Source organism: Balearica regulorum, chromosome 1, assembly GCF_011004875.1.
Source record: "Balearica regulorum gibbericeps isolate bBalReg1 chromosome 1, bBalReg1.pri, whole genome shotgun sequence".
Lineage (NCBI taxonomy): Eukaryota > Metazoa > Chordata > Aves > Gruiformes > Gruidae > Balearica > Balearica regulorum.
In genome coordinates this window covers 515,925-537,052 of record NC_046184.1, presented here as the reverse complement: position 1 = coordinate 537,052, position 21,128 = coordinate 515,925, and the positions used below count along the sequence as shown (strand labels likewise).

General features: G+C 51.4%; 1 protein-coding gene across 3 annotated transcripts in view; it reads right to left on the bottom strand.

Moving 5' to 3' along the window:
* SHANK3 (SH3 and multiple ankyrin repeat domains 3) overlaps window positions 1-21,128 on the bottom strand; it is a 382,463-nt gene that overhangs the window by 64,089 nt on the left and 297,246 nt on the right. For all 3 annotated transcript variants that reach the window (XM_075742957.1, XM_075742888.1, XM_075742921.1), the window contains exon 17: window positions 14,506-14,630. In XM_075742957.1, coding sequence (XP_075599072.1) covers window positions 14,506-14,630 — 125 coding nt within the window. The remainder of the gene's footprint in view (window positions 1-14,505; window positions 14,631-21,128) is intronic.

Genomic DNA, 21,128 nt, shown 5'->3' with positions numbered 1-21,128 from the left:
TATGCTTATTTTTAGCAAATACTATCTCACTTTCTCCTTGGTTACAGCTGGGAAACTTTCTGTTCCAAGCACATCATATGGATAGATACATCCTCCTGATTTGTTCCAAACTCAGAACAGAACATTTCTGCTTTTTTTTTTTTTGCACCAGAATATACAATTTTATCATTTACATATAGAAACGGATCTCTACCAGACTCTTTTTTTTTCTTCTAATGCTCTAAAATTTCTTATTATCTTTACATATTGGCCTTTGATATTTCCTTTGGCTCCCCTTATCAACCTCCTACACACTTTAGCTCAAATTAACTGCATTTCCTTCTCCTTTACTTGCTAACCTTTCCAGTAAGAAGGGGATACATGTGTGTGCAAGTAATATTTAACTGCTCCCTCATTATCTCACTGAAGTGGGTGATGTCTTGCCCAGCAGATTTTTCCCCCCTGATTTTTGGACTGCATTTAGCAGCGCGTCCTCAAATAACCCTTAGATTTTGTTAATTATGTAAAATTTATGGTCCCATATATCAAAACCTCTGAGGTTCAGAAAACTGGCACCCTCTCCTCCCCAGGACCCACAGGTTGCGGACGTGCTCTGCACGTGACAAGCACGGCCAGAGCCGACCACCGGATCTGCTGCTGCACCTGCACATTTGTGTTGGAGCCATCAGTTCTTTTTTTTTTAAATCTGTCAAATGAAATTAATACTAGATCACATTACCTCGCGGCGCCAACACTTCTCTACAGGCAGAAGAGACGTTCAAGACGCGTTCCCCGGTGGAACGCACTTCTGCCCTAGCAGGTTTTCTCCTCTCCAGAAGGGAAGGCGACTGGCGGGGTCTCCTCAGCACCCACGCCCAGAAGCCTCCTCCCTGCCCGACACACCCCAACGCTCTGGCAGCGCGATCCCAGGCCGATTGTTTATCGCAATTTTCTTGTCTTCTAACAATGCTTTTCTACGACTAGATCATACAGACCTAAGTAATGAAAATATCCACAGCCTTATATCAGTATTTGTATTTACTGTCCGTAAGTCCTGTGCGTGCACAAGCACATGTGCAATGTATGTATAAAAAGGAAGCGTATGTACAAAGGCTCTCGCCACATCACTAGTTACAGGTTCCTCAGGGAAAGAAATCAAGGATCTAAAACCTGCCAGGCTCAGAGGGAGATATGAGGGCAGACACTACAGACCCTGCTCGTGAATCCTCGTCAGTCAAAGCAGGGGTTTCAAAGTCGCACGCCCCGATAGGTCTCATCGAGTCCTGACCGGTGGCACTGTCAGTCGGACGCTGTCCCACTGACTCCAGCTGAGCGCTAAGCGCTCAACAGTGCAATCGCCTGCACATATTTCCTTCTGCGCCCGGCACGGCGAGGCAGCCACCCGGATCCCTCTGCAGCAGCTACTTGACGCAAATCCCACTTTGCTCAGAGGTATCTCGATAAAGCCCGTGGCTGAACTCTGCGCGACTGCCTAAATCTTTGCAGTTTGAAACTTTCCCTCAAGATAAACCACATCTTTGTGCTACTGCATTTCATCCAGCTACGTGACATTGTAACAGCCACATCCACTTCCCCGCCTTCTCAAGATGACCTACTGGTAAGTGCAGCATCCTCACGACGCGCTGCCCACCAGCGCTGTCGCACTCTGGCTGGGCATCCACCCCAGGAGTCAAGCACAGACCCTCTTTGCCTTAGTCTGTAGGATTTGCTGACCCAGGCTGTCTGACTGTGGAACGAAAGGGTAAAGCCCACCTACTCCTATCATTCTGCCAAACCTTTCAGTTCTGAGCGAAAGAGCCCAGGACGCGTTGTGACTCTGCCCTGGACACTGAATTCCTAGGAACGTGTGAGCAGTTAGTTACCTCCTTTCCTCCTTCAATTCCCTTACCCACGTGCATCCTCACTCAACGGTTCACACCAGGCAGCAACGCCGAAGTTTAGAGGTGACAATGGCAGACCGAGTTCCCATGGCAGACCGAGTTCCCATCCGGGGAGTGACGGCACGGCTCTCCCCAGCCCTGTGTCTCGCCTGCAGGCTGTAGCGCTGGCAGTGACCTTAGGTGCGGTATGCACTGAACTCCGGAGCGGAGACGCCTCCCAAAGGCAACCTGGAGGACACCTGAGCCCTGCTGAAATATGCCTGGAGAGCTGCTGGCAGCTCCAGCTCAGCCACCAAAGTCCTGCCCTGTGCTGCTCTCCAGTAAGACAGTCTCTGCACTCGGATTGACCTTCTCAGACACCTCTGCTGCAGAACGCAAGAGACGCAGGGGTCTTCTGAACAGATTTTGTCAAGTGGATAAAGAACAAAATGCATTTAAAATGGAGAGAGAGCTCTGCCTGGGAAGAACAAAACTCAGGAAAGAAAACAGATACAATTCAGAGGCCACCTTGGCCAAAAACCTTCAGTGGTTCTGTCAGGTGACTTTGTGCTGAAGTAAGTAAGGAAGTAAGGAAACGTATTAGGGCTTTTGGTCTCTACCCTAGCCATGTTATCGTCACGGGGAAGGCTGCCACCAGACCACTACTGTCCTGGAAGGTTTGCTGCCTGCCCTGGGGCCTGGATTGGCGGTGCTGTGGAAAGCTTTTGGGACTCCTCTGCCCTTCTGATTACTACCTGCTGGTGCTCATCCAGGTGGGTAAGTGATACATCCAGGAAAAGCCTTGAGCAACTCAAGGGCGACTGCAGGGCTTTGAGGTTAAGGGTGATGGAGACACAACAAGAGTCTGTTCCAGCTATGTTCTCAACAGTCTGTCCCCCAAAACTCTTCTGGCTGAAGAAAAGACCCACTATGGAGTGTACACATCTGCCAGACCAATGTCTGGCTGTGCAGCTGATGCTGCCAGCTACGATTCAGCTTCCTTGATCCTGGTGTCTAACTGGAAGATGATGGAAGACTACCAGGAAGAGAAAGACCCTGTGCAACTACAAGACAAAAGAAACCTTTGTGACCATGTTTGCTCCTGTGGAGAGAAGGGTTTTACACTAGGGTCATCAGAGAATGGGCACCTAAGCCCAGAGATAAGAGAGGAAGGCATGGAGGAGTTATGCCAGTAAAGGTGCACAGGGGACATTCATTTTCTTGTCCAGAGGACTGGGCATTCAGAGGCTTTCCTCAGGTTCCCAGAGTGTGGACAGCAAACCGCACATCGTGCTGTGGTCATAGGGCTATGATGTGGTCACACCTGGGACAGCATGTGTTGACCGGGATGTGGCCAGAGTTGCCCACAGGCTGTTCAGGAAGGACAGGCGGGGAAAGGAGTTGTCCCCACGTGATGGAGCTCCCGACTGTGCAGAGCTGCAGTGTGGAACCAGACATGCCTTCTGTAAGTCTCTGCATCTAGGTTAGGAGCAGGAGGGACGCTGGGTCTGTTACCACTGCCCAAGAGGAGGTGGTGGGTGAGGCTGTCCATAAAAAACTAGCGGAAGCCTTGCAAGTCTGGGATTTCCAGTGTCCAGACATCTGGTGGGAAGGCAATGGATCACCGGCCAGGGAACCCAAGAGGCTCCCAGATCGCTGGTGATAATTTCCTAACAAACATTGGAGAGGGCTGCTAGAGATGACCTGCTGCTTGACTTGCTGCTCACCAACAGGGAAAAACTGGTGGTGAATGTGGTCACTGGGTAGCTCGGGCTGCAGCAACCGCAAGATGGCTGCGTGGAGCATCTGGAGGAAGGCTTGAAAGGTGAGGAGCAGAGCTAGGATCCGGAGGTTCAGGACAGACTTCAGCTTCCAGGAAGCAACTGAAAGGGAAGGGGGTGCTGGTATTCAAAGAAAAATTTCTTGAGATCTCAGGAACAACCCACCAACCCTGTCATTTAGGAAGACTGAATATTTTTGCAGAAGGCTTGCTTGATAAGGTAGCAAGTTTCTTAATGAACTAAAATGCAAGGAGCATTCGCAAGAAGGAGAAACAGTGACCAACGGGCACCAAAAGAATAAAAACATTGCTCAAGCACTAGGGACAATATCAGGGAAGCCAAAGCCCAGCTGGAGCAAAGACTACCAAAAGACATTAAGTAGAACAAGGACATCTTGTAGTGGTACACTGGCACCAAAAGGAAGTTCAGGGAAAATCCGAGTCTGCTGATGAAAAATCAGCCATGGACAGTACAGACATGACCAAAGTGCTTGACTTGGTTTTATATCTCAGTGCTCATGGACAAAGTGTGCTCCCAGACCTTGGGGTGTAGCGGACAATGTAAGACAGGCAGCCAGTCGTGGGGAAGCAGCAGGTTAGGGACTTCTTAGAAGAGCTGCTGCATCTGGGTCCACAGGCCCGGTGAGATTCAGCAGAGGGGGCTGAGGGAGCTGCTGAAGCGATCCTTTTCCTAGGAGGAATCACAGTGATTTGGAAAGTCCCTGCCAACTGGTCCCAAATGTGACAGTCACCTCTGAGAAGGGCAGCAGAGTCAGCCCTTTCTCAGCCTTGTTAAGGCCATGGAGCATGGCCTCTTCATGCACAAACATTTGAAGGACAAGGCAGCAAATAGGAGCAGTCAATATGGATTTCCCAACAAGCCAACTGTGCTTAACCAATATAATGTGACTGTTTTCCGTGGGCGAGGGGGGAGTGCTGGACGTGCCATAGCACGACTCCAGCAAGGCTTCTTTTGCGGCTTACCAGTACCTGAAGGGGCCTACAGGAAAGATGGTGAGGGGCTGTTTATCAGGGAGTGTAGTGACAGGACAAGGGGGAATGGGTTCAAGCTGAAGGAGGGTCGATTTAGATTAGATGTTAGAAAGAAATTCTTTACTGTGAGAGTGGTGAGGTACTGGGACAGGTTGCCCAGAGAGGTTGTGGAGGCCCCATCCATGGAAATGTTTAAGGCCAGGCTGGATGAGGCTTTGGGTAATGTGGTCTAGTGGAGGGTGTCCCTGCCCACAGCAGGGGGGTTGGAACTAGATGATCTTTGAGGTCCCTTCCAACCCCAAACATTCTATGATTCTATGATTTTCACTCAGCGCCGGTGAGGCTGCACCTGGAATATTGTGTTCAGTTTTTGGCCATTGAGTTCAAGAGAGACAGGGAAAAACTGAAGAGGGTCCAGGCCCAGATGGTATGACAAAACCCCCAAGCAGCCTACAACTGCTTGCAGGGCACTTACAAAGATGACTGAGCCAAACTCTTCCTGGAAATAGCAGATGATGTAATGAACATGGCCAACAGCCACAAATTGTGCTTTGGGAGGGTCAGGTTGGACTCAGATTTTAGAAAAAAAATCAATTTCCCAGGAGGGCAGTAGAGCCCAGAACAGGCCAACAGAAAGACTGGAGCACCACCATCCTGCAGAAGGTTTCCAAGGCTTGCTGGACAGAGCCAGAGCTGACCTAATGTAGTCCTTTTCGGAGCAGGATCTCAGAGAACTCTTCCAACCAGCACTTCCATGACTCTGCAGAGCAGCAAACATGCAGCTGTGGGCTCAAAAGCTGGCTCAGGAGGAAGATCAGCCCAAAGATATGGTTTCACTGTAAAACACAGTAAGTAATTGATGGAAAAACCCTCAAAGATCCCCAGAGAGCCCTGACAAGGAGCAATGGGACAATACTCTCTCCACTTTCCCATTGAAAGATATTTGGAAACTGTACTGAGACACATGCTCAGGGAACTAAGAGAAAATCCCTCCATTTTAGGATGTAAAAAAGACTCGTGTAACTGGGACACAAGTTTCTACAATGGATAAGGATTCGACCATATCCCAGGCTGAAAATATGGTCCACCAAGACACAAAAAGGCATCTGCTAATTATTAAAATAATCTGTCTGTTATTAAAAGGAGTATTTCTCACAGGAAAGGAACAGTCTTCAGAGCCATCTGATGTCCAGGCCACTGAGTGAAAATATCATGCTCAGAATCATGTTCAAAGATCGAATCTCCAAATGAAAGCACTGTGTCCAGGAAGGGTTTCCTCCTCCTACGCCTGCTGCAGGAGGACAGGACAAACTCACAGCAATCTCCATGTTACTTCTGAGTGTCCAGGAGGTCAGCACCTCAGAGCATACAGACATCACAAAATTCTCTGACTTCACGTTGGAGAGGCATCACTGGTTTCTTGCCAAGGCTTTGCCACCCCTAGACCGGAGGAGTACCAGTGGCAATTGCACATCCAGCTATACCCATCGTGTTGACAGCACTCAAGCTCTAGCAGTTCCTCGGAGAGAAACCCCCGACAGCACAGAGAGCAAAACCCAAATGCTCCAGGGAGCTGCTCCATGTCTGGTATTTCTCACCCATGGTGCTACAGAATAATGTGGTTTTTGCCAAGAGACCACAGTGCTGGATTCCCCCGACAGAGCGTTTTGTGCACAAAATGGGCACCTACGCTGGAAAAAGTTACCCTGTGATCCCTGTCTGGTCAGGGGAGAGCTGGTCAGTGGATCCACCAGATCCTGAGTGCAATTTGTCACATCCTAAGGCAGACTCCAGGCTGGGTCAGAGGTTCTCCTCCCCCTCTGCCCTGCCCTGCTGAGGCCACATCTGGAGTTCTGTGTCCAGGGCTGGGCTCCCCAGTTCCAGACAGACTGGGAACTACTGGGGAGAGTCCAGCCGAGGGCTGTGAGGATGAGGAGGGGACTGGAGCATCTCTCGTATGAGGAAAGGCTGAGAGACCTGGGGCTGCTTAGTCTGGAGAAGAGAAGGCTGAGAGGGGATCTCATCAACACTTCTCAATATCTAAAGGGTGGGGGTCAGCAGGATGGGGCCAGACTCTTCTCAGTGGTGCCCAGCGACAGGACAAGGGGCAACGGGCACAAACTGGAACACGGGAAGTTCCACCTCAACATGAGGAAAAACTTCTTCCCTCTGCGGGTGACCGAGCCCTGGGACAGGCTGCCCAGAGAGGTTGTGGAGTCTCCTTCTCTGGAGAGATTCCAAACCCGCCTGGACGCCATCCTGTGCGACCTGCTCTGGGTGATCCTGCTTTGGCAGGGGGTTGGACGAGATGATCTCCAGAGGGCCCTGCCAACCCCCACCACTCAGGGTTCTGTGAATTTATTACTCCCTGAATTCCATCCCCACATTTATTTGGTCTCCACAGGCAGAACTGGCAAACAAGGCAGGCAGATGCAGGCACCCAGGTAACTGAAGCCTGAAGTGAGGTGAGATGAATCCCACCATCGATCTCTACCATGTACCAAGATCATCTGTCTGTGTTGTTGCAGCAGCCCTGTGGGTTGTAGGACCACAGCGGTACTTAGGAAATTAGAGTGCCCATGGATAGCTGGCACCTGGACACTGACATGCGAACAAGAACAGTGACAAGCCGGTGTTGGCCAAACGAACCAGAGAAAAGCAGCCACTTGGCTTCATGTTACGAGCTGTCCTCCAGTCCCTCTACTTGGAGTGCATACGATGGAAGTACAGCTAAGAGAGATGCTGAGTAAACACTGAGATTACTTATCTAGCTATTTCTATACATAGAAATACTGTGGGAGAGAGGGTGAGGGGTGGTGATCTCAGCGCTGGAAGATCAAGGGCAGAGCTTGATGCCTCTGATGGGTCTGCCCTAAGCTAGCAGAAGCCCTGGGAATTTTCTGTCCCTTCTCGTTCCTGGCGCAGCCCGTGTCAACCAGCACAACAGGCTGCTCTGCCCGTGGCTGGTCTGAATCACACTCCTCGCAGACGGTGAAGGTTAGTCACTAGGAAGAAAGGGCGGCCTGCTCATTGGCGATGAACTGACAGTCTTTCTTTAGAAGATGGTACAAAATAGCTTGGTTCATGCATTTGTTTTTGCATAAGAATCTGCAAAATAGGATCCTTTGGTTGCTGGATCAGCAGACAACAAAGATGCTGAGCAATACTGCTGGAGTTTCACCTGGACCGCTTTTCTTGAAACCTGGGCAGCTGCACATTTTGGAGGTCTCTGGGATTTTGGCAGGCAAATGAATGAAGTGGTGAGCATGCCCGTCTGAAAGCCCAACCAGATGTGCAGCCTGAGCCTGACAGAGTAGCCATGGAGGGGTCAAGGAAAGGAGATGGAGGGACAGGGCTCATGAAGCAAACAAAGGGGTTATGAAGTAAATGAAAAACTAAGACCAAGAGTGAGCAGCAGCTCATGGGAAAATGCTGAAGGATTGCAAGACAAATGCAAGCGACTTGGCTGGATCCCCTGGCAGACTGGAGGGGCTGCCAATGTTCTGCCCAATTTCTGCCTTCACCCAGCCTGGGGCACAGCAGTGAGGCAGGAAGCCCTGTCCGGGCTCCTCATGGAGACAGGCACGCAGAGGAAGGCAGCGCATGATGCATTGCTCTGCCCCGCTTGTGCGACGCACAGAATGCTCTATGCATCTCCCCGTCTCGCAGGCTTTGTTCTCCTCAAGGCAGAATTTCCTCCCTATGAGCATGGCATAAACGGGTCAGGACAATCAGGTCCAGGCACAAGCTTACAAGATTTTACCCACTATCTTGATTAAGTAGTAATAAAATTAGGATCAGATTCCAACCCAAAATACACTGCTGGAAGCAGGGGCTGACTCAACACAAAAAGCAGGAGATTTATGACTAGTGACCACTCCACACAGAATCACAGAATCCTTTAGGTTGGAAAAGATCTTTAAGATCACTGAGTCCAACCATAAACATGTTTTGCTGGGATTAAAAAAATGAACCTGTGCACTCCAATACGAAGAGACGGCTTAAGCGTCTGGACGTCCTGAGAAAGCGGCTTTGAAGGAGAGCAGAACAAGCAACAAGCCCAGAAGGTAAAGAAAAAAGAGACAGTATCTCTCTGCAGGGAGAGCAAGGGCCAGATATTCCAGTCTATTATGGTACTTTAGAGCTGCAAATACTTGCAAGACTGGGGACTTGGCTGGTCTAAGGGCTTCAGCATAAGCTGTGAGGGCAAAACTTTAAACACGCTTCTTCTGATGCTTGCATTTCTGTTGATAGGTGGCATTGCAGGATTGAGGTTACGTCTCTCCACAGCTCCAGGCTCCCTCTGCCACAGCTCAGAGCCAGAAGAAAATCCGAGGTGGAGAAGCGTGAGGGAGCTGGGCGGCCTCACAGCAGATGCTTCTAGGATCAGCAGGAGAGAAATTCCACCGGAGAGGAGTGAGCAGGTGGTGCACATGACTACATACAGGCTGCAGACAGGACGACGGGTTGTTCATGGGGGATTATGTGATCAAAGGCTAATCACCACAGTCATAACGGAGCAGGGGTGTCGGTGGAGCACCCTGGCTCTGCTACCCCCAGGCTCGGCCCCTGGTCTGCGCTCGAGCCCCATGGGATGAGGCAGTGGGACCTCTCTCTGGGTCACCCTAGACCGAGGGGAGCTGCTACCTGTGCGGCATTACGGGATGATGAGTCCCCTGCCACAGGGACTCATTATGGGATGCCAGGAGGAGCGTTCTGGGGTTGTGCCAGACCTACTGAGCTGCTCAGCGAAAGGACCAAAGGCAGGAGAAGGGAGGGAAGATGGTGGATCAGGCAAGAACAAGCACGGGAGAAGAGCGGGAGAAGGGTGTGGAAGAGGCCAGCTGAGTGTCAGGTTGCTGGTCAGTACGCTTGTTGCCATATCCTGTGCCTGGGCACCGCAGTCTGCTGCGGTTTGTCACTGCACTACTGCTAACCGACTTCTGGGCGAGGGTGTGCGCATGAAGATATAACTGGCAGCAACTGGGGAAGGGGCCGTGGGTGGTAGGGCCCAGAGGTGCCGGGGTGCCAGCAACTCCAGAGACCAGACTGCATGCATATTGTATGTTGATGCACGTGTAGGTGCATTTAATTCGCTAGGAATTGTCAAGCCGGACTGGCCCATGAGTAGGGTAAGAGGCTTGGAGCCAGGGATCAGAGAGCCCCTAGACCTGGGGCAGATACTGGAGAGACTGGGGGTCTGGGAATTTGCTGCTGGAGGACCAGATTGACCAGTGGGTTTGAGAGTCAGCTACTGGTAAGACCCTGCGTCTGGAGCAGCTGCCAGGGAGATGGTCTGTGTTTGTGCGTGCCTGTGCGTTAGGCAGCCGGGGAGACCAGGGAACTGGAGACCAGCTCCTGGGGGGACCCAGTGTGTAAGGTCTGGGGAATCCAGTGCACGCGTGTGTGCACGTGTGTGCACATGTGTGTCAAGAGATCCGAGTGCTGGCAAGGGGGTTTCAGGGGTTCACATGCTCAGGTGCCAGCAACTGGGGATGCTGGGGGAGCTAGGGGCCAGCTATTGGGCAGACTGGAGGTCCAAGGCCAGCTACTAGAGGGATCCATATTGTATATACACACACATATATGTATATATTCTCTTCTGACAGGCTTTCATTCTGATCAGCTGGGGAGGAAGAGGGTGAGGCCATTTGTGCTGTGTGTGTTTGCACGATGCTGTCTGTTTTCTGATCCGTGTGGCAGGCTGTGTGCCTATGTGTGTGCTGTCCATATGTGTGCGTGTGTCCCCATGGGGAACGCGTGCTCAGCCTGGGTACTGACTAGACCGGGGAACACGGAGCTGCAGCAGCCTAGCATCTATTGGGTGACTGGATGTAAAGCTCCCGACAGCTACCGGGGAGCTCTCACTTTCCTTCTTCAAGATTGTCTCCTCCTCCTGGAAGGTTCTGGTGAAATTTTCCACCTTTATAATATTAAGCAGAGGTTTCCTAGTTAAACGTGAACAGAGACCAGTCTTGCTGAAGAAAGTATCAGGTGAGGACACCAGCACCCACCAAATGAGCATCCAGAACCCATCCAGCCATCCCATGGACCTCACTGACAAAGCCACCCCAACTTGTCAACCAAGCAGGCTTCAGCCTGCCACGTTGGTCCAGGTCGGTCATGGCTCTCCCTTGCATGGAAGGTGCTGGTGAGAAATGGAGGGTAAAAAGGCTGGGGAAGCAGTGTGGCACAGACCAGAGGGCTGGGACATTGCAGTTTAAACACGGTACAAGTTGGTCAGGTCCTGTACTACAGCTGCTGTAGGTTGGTATCATTGAATCAAAAAGCCTCAGTGCTAAACGTAGAATTTCCCCGAAGCTCTGCTCCCACTTCAGGGGCAGATTCCCCTCTGCCCACCTCCACAAAGAGGAACGGGATCTGCTGGAGCAGCCACGAGACCACCCCTGCCAGCCACCCCTCTCCCAGCTTCAGAGGCTGATCTCACTGCTGATTTAGCGTGAGGAAGACCAGGGCAGGTCAGGGCTGGGAGCTGTAAGCAGTGTCCCTGCCACCCGGTCCTGGCGCGAAAGAGCCATTTTGTGGTACCGGAGAAGCTGTTCCCCACCACTGGGCAAGGTCAGCTCTCATGTGGAGACTGTCACTGTCACCAAACACTTCTCCGCCTGCAAACACCTCTCAGGACCATTTGTTTGAATGTGCTAACTCCTGTGTGAAAGCATCTTGTGTGTATCTGGCTGTCTAGCACTGATCTCCAATAGCAAGAAAGCTTTAAAGCTGAAAGACTTACGATTAATTTCAGCAAGAGATGGTCTCAGGCTACAAGTTACAAGGCTAGAAATGAGGTTTCACACTTAAAATGCCCATGCACCTTCCATCTAAATTTAACACATCTCTAATCCATACACTTGGACAGGCTGATGAAGATGGTCCCAGGGAGCTGTACAAGGCTTCAAGCTGTATCACAACATCTCCCCTCCTGAATATTGCCCTTGGGATGTGGCTTTACATTGCGGCAAAGCTGCTGTGCTCATTCTAAACCCACCTCCAGCTTCCCTTCCCAGGGAAAGCACACATGCCTATTGCTCCACTTGCCATAGATTTAATGATCACGCAGCCATGGGGGAAGTCAGCTCAGCTAGCTGATCCAAAGGCAATGGTAACCCGCTGAGGGCAGGTTATCAGCTAAATACATTTATTCTGCAGCTGAATATCCAAACTGGGAGGGAGGGGAGAGGGACTGTGAGTCTCAGCTGGGACGAGGATGCTCTACTGCAGCACTAACCTCATCCTTGCACCCCATGTGCCTTTGTACGCATTTCCAACTCTTCCTTGCTTTGTAACATTTCTAATACTACGTATCAGAAAAAGTATCAGCTCTCTAACGATTTTGTCAGGTTTATGACAATGGGTACTTCCCTGGCGTTCCTTAGAGGCTGCAGGAGACACACCAACCACGCAGATGACGTTGCCGGCAGCAGGCTGCTGGGGTTGCGCAGCCTTTGCCAGGACCCTCCTGCTTGCAGCTCTCGGGGGACTTTCCGGCTGCAAGAACCGTGCCCACGCGCAGGGCGGACAGAGCCAACGGCCCCACTGGGAGCTGCTCCCCAGAAGGTTTGGTGCGAGCACGAGGGCAAATCTGAGCCCCACTAAGAGCGGACAGGGGAGCAGAGGAGAGGCGTGCTCTCCCCACTGAATTAAGGCCAAACGCCGACCTGCACCTCTGCTGAGAGACCCCCAAGCCCGGCTCTGGTCTCCCCTTCCCCTGTGCTCCAACAGCTGTGGCATTCCCTGTGCCCGGGGCAGCACGTGGCTCCCGCACGTTGGCTGCCGGTCCTCCTGCCTGCCTGGCAGCAGCGTGGGCACGGCACCACGCGTGGGTGGTTGTGGATGAAGGGCACAGCACATGCAGCACCCTGGCACGGACACATCACGGCCGGTCCCTGCTTTGGGCGCAGGCCTTCCATCAACTACATATTCAATGTCAAGTCCGTCGCTGTGTCTGTGGTACTTGCTCCAGAAAAAGTATTGCTAGAAAGATCCCACAGAGCACTGATAGGAGCTGCAGGGTGCATCGACCGACTGCCCGGGACAGAGGTGATGACCACCCCTGGAAAAGAGCATTTGTCAGCGTAAGCTCCAGACCGCAGAGCGAATCGCAGCAGCTGAGCTGAGCAAAGCCTCAGCACCCGCCTCCCAAGTCCCAGGAGCACTTCCACAACCAGTACAACTTCACATGTCTACCTGCCAGAAGCGTGCAGCTCTGCTTGCCTTACGCCGCACACAACCTACAGCATACCACCATCACCACGTTGGACCAGCGCAGGTTTCATATCCTGCATTACTGGGCTTAAAGCCTTGTGGTTTTTGCATGGGAAGATGCAAGAAAGCAAAATCCCATGGGATGTGAGCCCTGCCTCTGACCGTACGGACTGCCTGCCCTGGAGAAACTCGCAGCGAAGTCCCACCATGCCACCCACCTCAAACCTTACACAACGTTCCCCTGCTATCCCATCGGTCGCTTCACAGACTCGGTGTCAATTTGGCCTCACGCCACCTCTTCTGCCACCGTGGCTCCCTTGGAAGGGGCAGGATTCATCTCACATCCCGTCCTGCACTGACTGTGCAGACCTCTCCGTTTGAAACAAACTCTCTGGGATCCCTTTACAATTAAGGCACAGAAACGGGCATCTTGACCGATGATTCACAAACACTTTAATCATTTCTCAGCTGCATTATTGTAACAGCCTTTTCTCTGGCTTTAAGAAATGCAGACTTGGCCTATTCATACCATACCCAGTTGGCACAGATTCTGAGCATAATTTTCACTTGCAAGTACCACAGTAATGTCTCCTACACTTTCCTCCTATAGCGAGGAGACTCCCTATAAACATTAACAAATTAATGCTATCACTCTCTTTTAAATCATTCCTTAAAACTATCCTCTGCTATGTTCACTACAAGATGAAGCGCCGATAGGCCAAGACTGCTCCTTGCAGTGTCATCGCGCTGTCCAGAGACAGCGACACCAGCGCGGGAGCAACCCTGCCGTCGGTGTGCTGGGACACGGCGTCACCGCCCGTACTGCCGCGCACCATACGGCACCGACCGCAACGCGTTCCTGACCTGTCGCTGAGGTTCTGGGCAGACACTAATACAAACAGTAACAAAATAATAACGACGCCGGACAAGGAAGCGCTGCCGCTGCTGCAGACCTGCCAGCTGGTGTCAGAGCCATGCCCCGGCTTTCTCCCAAGTCTCCCGCCTGCACCCCGGGGAGGCTGCACCTCTATTTCACCTCGCGGTGTGTTGCTGCTGAGCCCTCGAGCCATGTGTTTAATGTGAATTGCTGGTGACTCTAGTCCTTGCTTTCTTTGTTTTAAACGTAATCAGGGAAATCCGGTCGGCTGTGGCCTCGGAGCAGAGCGAAGGCAGCACGCAGCCTCCAACATCGCCTTCTCGAGAAAGGGAAAGGCCAAGGGGGAGATACAGGACCAGAGCCCTATGTACCTGGTCAATCTAATTCTTCTTGACAGACCTCAAGACTTGTACCACACTGGGCAAAGCTGTAATAAATATCAGTACAAAACAATCCTGATGGGCCTCCAGAGAGGGCATCTCATCTAATGAGTCTTTTCTCCAGCCTCCATTTTCCCCGTAATTTCAATTAGCAGAAGGGAACCTGTCAGCTCATCTTCTAGCACAGAGAGCACGTATCTGCTTGAATTATTGTACCTGAAGAACATTTTTTCATCAAGCCATCCAGGCAGCAGGCATTTCAGTAACAATTATTACACAGCTCTCAAAACCCCTTATAAAGGAAAATAATTTTATGCAAGACGCAGGCCCTTGTCCTGCAGAGGAGGACGCTGCTGGCAGCCATCGGTCACTGCTTGCCGCGCCTGGGCTCACCTCAATCAGAAAGTCTCCTGTGCGAAGCCCTGCTCTCCAAGCGACACCTTCCACATCCACTGATTCCAGGTACTGGAGCGCTGGGAAGGCTGGGGTTGGGGTGAACTCCTCAATCGGGGTTTCAGCTACAAAACACAAAGAGAGAGAGAGAGAGAGATTGAGACAGCGTGGCTAAAAGCAAGCAGTAGCTGGACAAGAATGTCCAGGAGCCTGGGAAAATCTCTGTATATTGGTTCAGAAAGAACATGCATGCAAGGCTCAGCTTGCCTTCAACGCAGGAACCAGAGCTGATGCTACATGTCTACAGTGTCCATCGGCTTAGACCCTGAGATAGCCCCAGGGCCTCCTGGACAGGTGTGACTCCCAGAGTCACGTTATGTTCCCACAAGGTCCCTAAAGCCTCATCCATCTACCAGTACCACAGATGAACCAAGAACAACATCTGTGAACGATGCCAGGAGGGGTGGAACTCACTCCTCCTATGTCTATGTCAGAGTTACCGGCTCCAGGCCTCTTCCACAGTCAGCAGAGGAAAAAAAACAAACCACGTGCCCCGTCTGCCTGTGCTACTGCAGCCATGAGAGCTGCTTTCGGAGCTCCAGAGTGCTGCCTCTCTCAGACTGGTCCTACAGGAAACCATCACCTCAGGAGCAGAGGGCCACTTGTTGATGGACATTACATTAGTCAATCCCATTCTTCATCACTGAGGTTTTAACTGCATTCCTGGTTGGAAAACCTGCTCCTGTCTGCAAAAGAACACCAGGGAAGGGACTTTCTAGGATGGACCCAGGCTGCACACTTATATTATCCAGCTCCAGCCCACCTTGCTTCACTGCCCATCCAGGATGAAGGAATTTTGCACAGGGGATGCTCAACTTACAGCAGAGAGGAGCTTGTGTGATGTGTGCTACCATGTGTGATGTCATGAAGGAAGAAGCTTCCTTTGTCTGTTTATCAAGAGGACACTGTGGCAGATGTTTAGAAACATCAGCTCCACTAAAGAAATGAAGCAGAAAGGCCACAGCTACTCTACGCATCTGGCCAGACTCTGGTCACCTGAAACCATGAGTGGTACCCAGGCGGGTTGCTGGCCCAGCACAGTGTATCAACTGTGGCTGTTTCAGGGGCTGGTCATGATTCTCTGAGAAGGTTTTTCTTTTCTCCTTCATGTACTGGGAACAGACCTGCTGCCAGAATACCTGCTTTCGTGCAGAGGGGATTCGTGTGTTGCTGCACGAGACCACAGCATTGGATCAGGGAGGACTTCTTCACTGGGCCTTATGTGACTGGGAACACCTGAAGCAGATCCAGAAGCTCGAGACATCCCTTTTCTGATGGCATGCAATCTCATCAATGGCTTTCACGCGTTACCAGACAGATGGCCGTTCCTAATAGCCCATGCCATTTCCAGATGAGGAAAGTTCCAAGAAAAGTGCTGCTTCTCGGCACTCCGACACCTGGCCACTTGTTTGCGCAGCCTTCCAGGGAGCACTATCTGCAGGTCATTCCAGCCCACCCCCACTTAGTGGTAGTCCCAGGACTAGAGAGGGGATTGTGCCACCTCTGGTGATCTACACTGGTTTTGGAGCTGTCCTCATTTGGTAGCAGCCTCAAAGGCCGAAGATGAGCGACCAGATACATGAGTACTCAGTGAGTGAGGGGTGACAGTGCAGTCCTGAAGCTACCTGTGCCAGCTAAGCTGTTTTCCCTGCCTGCAGGAACAGGAGACAGTCACATCACCTGACTGTCACCGACAGAGAGAAGTATTGCCACATTAGGAATAAGCGGCTGAAGGCTCCAGACGTGCTCTGACAGATCTGCGCTCTCCTGAAAGCGTGACACTGGAGGGTCAGCGAGTGGGTTTTACTCTTCCTCTACCTGGGACAGCCACTTTGCTCAAGGCTAGCTGTCAAACAACAGATCGCAGCTGTACGGCACAAGTCCTGCAACAGCACTACAGCAGTCATTCTGCTGAGTCGCTCTTGAACGCAGTTAAATCAGCGGGAGGAGAGAGGCTAATGAGCCATTGTTTCGTCTAATGATGCAGCGTGTGCCATGCACCAAAAGACACTAGTGCCTGAAACATCTACCTTTTGGCTGCTGACCAGTGGCTCGCCAACAGCATGGCACAGGGTCAGCTGAAAAGCATGATGCACAGCTTCTGGCACCGATGGTGGTGATGCTGATTATCTCAGTCCACTGCTCTATAGAAGCAGTAAGTTTAGGTCTAGCGGTCTTGACTGGGTGTGTAGAGACTCCTGGCAGATGGCGTATTTGATCTTGCAATGAATTGCTTTGCATTACTTTCTCTGAAGGGTAATTAATACAGGCACGTGGAGAAGGGCTTGCAAACCAGCACCAAGACCAGCACAAGAGACCCTCAGAGCTTGGCTGCGATGGCTCGTACTGCCCTCCCCTCGAGTAGAGTAATTCTCACGTGGGCAGGAGAGAAGCTGAAGCTGGTTGGTAAGAAACGCAACAGCGAGGCCCCAGTTGTGTGAAGCAGCTGGCTCCAACATATGCAGAGCCGGAATTCAGAACAGAGACATGCTCCCCAAACCCAGGCCAGGCGGGCAATTCTGGGGCCAGGTGAACTGAAAGCTCTCGCTCTTCAGTGGACTGATGGAGGTGTCTTTCTCACATGAAATCTTTAGTCCGTGCAGGATTCACTGTCTCATCTTCATTCAGAAGAGCCAGTGCTAAAAGGACACTCTTTGCTAGTGTAGGGAGCAGGAGGCACTGAAGGATCCAGGCTAACTTTCTAAGAAATCCAACACCAAATGTCTTCTTCAGTGGCCAATGATGCTTGAACAAACCATTTGCCTTGGAGACATGTAACAAGCAAGTCAGAAAACCCCACAATTATCTCATCTGATATCATGCCTGACAAGGGCCACAGCCTTCAGCAAAGGTCCCTGTAGGTCCACCTCTCACCTCGGCTGATGTATGCAGAAAGTGTGGTTTATTTTTGTTAGCAATATAGATAAAGATGTATTGTATCAACAAGCCTAGATAATTTAGCCATCACTCTAGGTCTATTATCAAAACAACATATTTTTAAAGAGCTGTGTGAAAACTCTAATGAAGCAGTAGATTTAATAACAGTCAGTGGATGATCTTGTGCATACATCTCCTTTGATGTCAGGTCACTCCAGTAAACGAGACTTACATTCTCTTTCATTTGTGTAAAATGCATTGACACTAATTTTATACAGATAAAAGTATTTCCATCATTTATCATACTACTTCTTTATTATTTTATTTGCAATTTTTATGCAAGATTTTTTCTGCTAACTCAACCATCACCTAGCACCAGACCAAGACAAAGTTTGCCCGACAAGATGTTAATAAGTTGAATGCTTAGATGTTTGTTATCAACAGCTTTCCATGACTTCTTCCTTTGACAGAAGCTAGCTTAAGTGGCAAACAGTTGACAAGTCACCCAACCTATTTTCAGAAATGCCAATGGGACATTTGATTTCTCCAAATCCTTCATGACTTCCCCAGTGTTAAATTCAACTCTTTGGATCAATGTTGACACGTAAGTTCTTTCAACGGTCTGAAATTCAAGGAACCACAAACATGACCTTGCTGCAGACTGTAGCGGCAAAACTAGGCGCCCATTAACTCAGGCTAGGTGCAGGCCCAGAAGGATATCAGGTGTACGGTGAGAAGGAGCTTGTGTATTGCCTGAACCTCTGAAAATGAGAAAAGGGGAGACTGAGGCTCTCCGAATGTCAGGTAAATTATTTACACAGTGATAACGAGACATGCGGTCTCTGAAGAAGATCAGCACTGCACTTCACAAAACATACCAGTACTGCCCTTTCATCATACCTGCATCATGATCAAGTCATGAAAAGGCTAAGCAGAAGTCCTGATCCCTGGGGAGGACAGAGTTGGATGGATGACAATTGGCTTCCTAGCCAGGAGAAGGAGCCTGACGTGAGCAAACCACGTTACCACAGCGGCTCCAGATACCCCCATCAGGCTTATCCCTGCTGCGATCCCATGGCTGCACAAGTCAGAAGCGCTGCCCTGCGTTTCCCCACCACAGGGCTGACGACAGCCTGCGGACGGCGGGGAAATCCCTAATCATAGCTCAGAGAAGAGTCGTCTGAGGGATAGTTAGAAGATGCATTTTTCTTATTGGTAATCAAAGATATAAACTCATAGGGAATACAGATAAAATTAACTTAGGAAACCCAGCTTTATAGCCAATTTTGTCCCCTGCGTTATTGATGTGTTACACGAGGACTCCAGGCACACCATTTTCCGTGGGCTGGAAGCCATATATCTACAGTAACTGCAGCCGTGATACACGATTCAGTAAACAAGAAAATGCATTTTGAAGTCAGAACTGTATCCTTATGAAACAAATACTAGAAACGTAATTTAATGCAGGAGGGGGAAAAATGTAGACAGAGGAAGCAGCCAGCTCTCCCCTGCTACTGCCTGAAGCCCAGCACTTGGTCACAGAAAGAAGTTCTAGCAATGGACAAGTGAACATAAACTTCCTTGCAGAGAACAGGTCTGCAGGGCCAACTGCTCCAGCTGTCTCCTAGGGCCACATCAGGCAGCGGATGAGGAGCTGAGATCTCCAGGTGCAGGTGCCATCCAGCACTGGAAGGCTGTGGGGAGACCTTAGAGCCCCTTCCAGTCCCTGCAGGGGCTCCAGGAAAGCTGGAGAGGGGCTGGTGACAAGGGCAGGGAGGGACAGGACAAGGGGAATGGCCTGAAGCTGCAGGAGGGGAGATGGAGATGGGATGGGAGGCAGAAATCCTTCCCTGTGAGGGTGGGGAGGCCCTGGCACAGGGTGCCCAGAGAAGCTGTGGCTGCCCCTGGCTCCCTGGAAGTGATCAAGGCCAGGTTGGATGGGGCTTTGGGCAACCTGGGCTAGTGGAGGGTGTCCCTGCCCATGGCAGGGGTGGCACTGGATGGGCTGGGAGGTCCCTTCCAACCCAAACTGTTCTGGGATTCTGTGGTGATTCTATGATTGCCCATGTGCCTCAATGAACTTGGAGGCTCAGCAATTCAGGGGAAACCCACTGTTTACTGGAGTCCACAGCTGCGCTTCCTTGTTTCAGACCTTTCCCTTACAGCTGCTTTTAGTTATTATTCAGGCAAATTAACAGTGCTGTGCTCATACCTGGTCAGTACTGAGACTGCTCTGTACTTTCTGGCAAAGGATCTGCAAAGGGAGAATATTCTGCAGTATAGAGCAATTAAAACTTCCTGGGTAAGTGCCACAAAAGTTGTAAAACCAGCACACCACCTGAAAGCCCAACCCTGCCTCGCACGTTAAGCTGATGGGTACTGGGCACATTGTTTTCTCAGAATAGAGCAGAACTAAATGAAACGCGTGTTGACAGCAGCCCTATGGAGCAGCCACGTGCAGGAGGCCTCGGTGGTGGCGATGTCTCCTTCTGAACCGCCAGACTCTGTGGAAAGGGGCAGAGGCAGAACACTGCTCTGGCAACGGCAAGGGATGAACAGAAACCCCACTGCTGTGGGAGAACCACGACTGCCACCCCCCTGTCCCCATGGCAGTCTGTCCAGCCCACACGCCTGACGCGGGAAAGCCGTGCTCCTCTGGGTCACGGGTGATGGAGCCCTGCATGGGACATGGTGCTGCACACAGTGCCTGAGCGTGGCCGTATGGACACCTGCGCGCTGCCTGCAGACAGCACGCCCTTTACAACACCCTGGAGTCAGTACTGGCCACGGGAAGTGGTGGCTAAGAGCAAACCTCGGGAGCACTCCCTGCCCGCTCTTCCCCGAAAGCCGGCCGTTCAGTGGTGGTGGACAGATGCCAACGCCGACGGCCCTGGAGCAGGCACCAACCCGGCCCCAAGACGCTCGATCCGTCTGTTGGGCTGTTCTGTTGACAGCCGGGACCAAGGAGCAGGTTGGACACACAGAGATGGCCAGAAGGACAGATTTGGTTTATTGCCCTGACCTGGGCTGTGGTGATCAGAGCTGCGCAGTGGAATCCCCTGCCAAACAGCCCGTCATGTCATTCAGGTACCTTAGCAAGCTTTTTCCCGGTTCCTGACACTCCTTTTTGCTGCCCCAGTTTCCCCCCCAAATGAACAATCTGCCTCTAGCTACTTTTACACCACTCACCCCAATTCTGCTACATCTGCACTCAATCTGGTATTTCAATACCATGACCTAGGTAATGCTGGCCTCACCCGCCATCACTGAGAGGTCACCCCCGAAGGTCTCCCGTATTCCCTCTCAGTTATCTGTGAAGCTTGGCCCCTTCTAGCACTGTTCCCTCTCACACACGGACAAAGTCCAGCCATTCCTCCAAAGCGCTGCCCATGACTTTGCCAGCTCCCTCAGTGCGGTCACATCCAACCCCTCCTGTCACGTCCAGTTGCTCTCTGCTCCCTGTTCAGTCAGCGTAACCCCGGCCTCGCCAGCAGCCCAGCCATTCGCCTACAGCCCCAACACCAACAAAACAAGAAATATTAACCAGAACAACCCTCAGCGTTCAGAGCCGGTTGTAGCCCTGGTGACGGAGGAGGAGGACACCCATGCTCCTTACACAGCCCTGGAATCCTGACCTGTCTCTCACGGAGGCCCAACGACGGCTGAGCGCAGCACATCAGCCACCA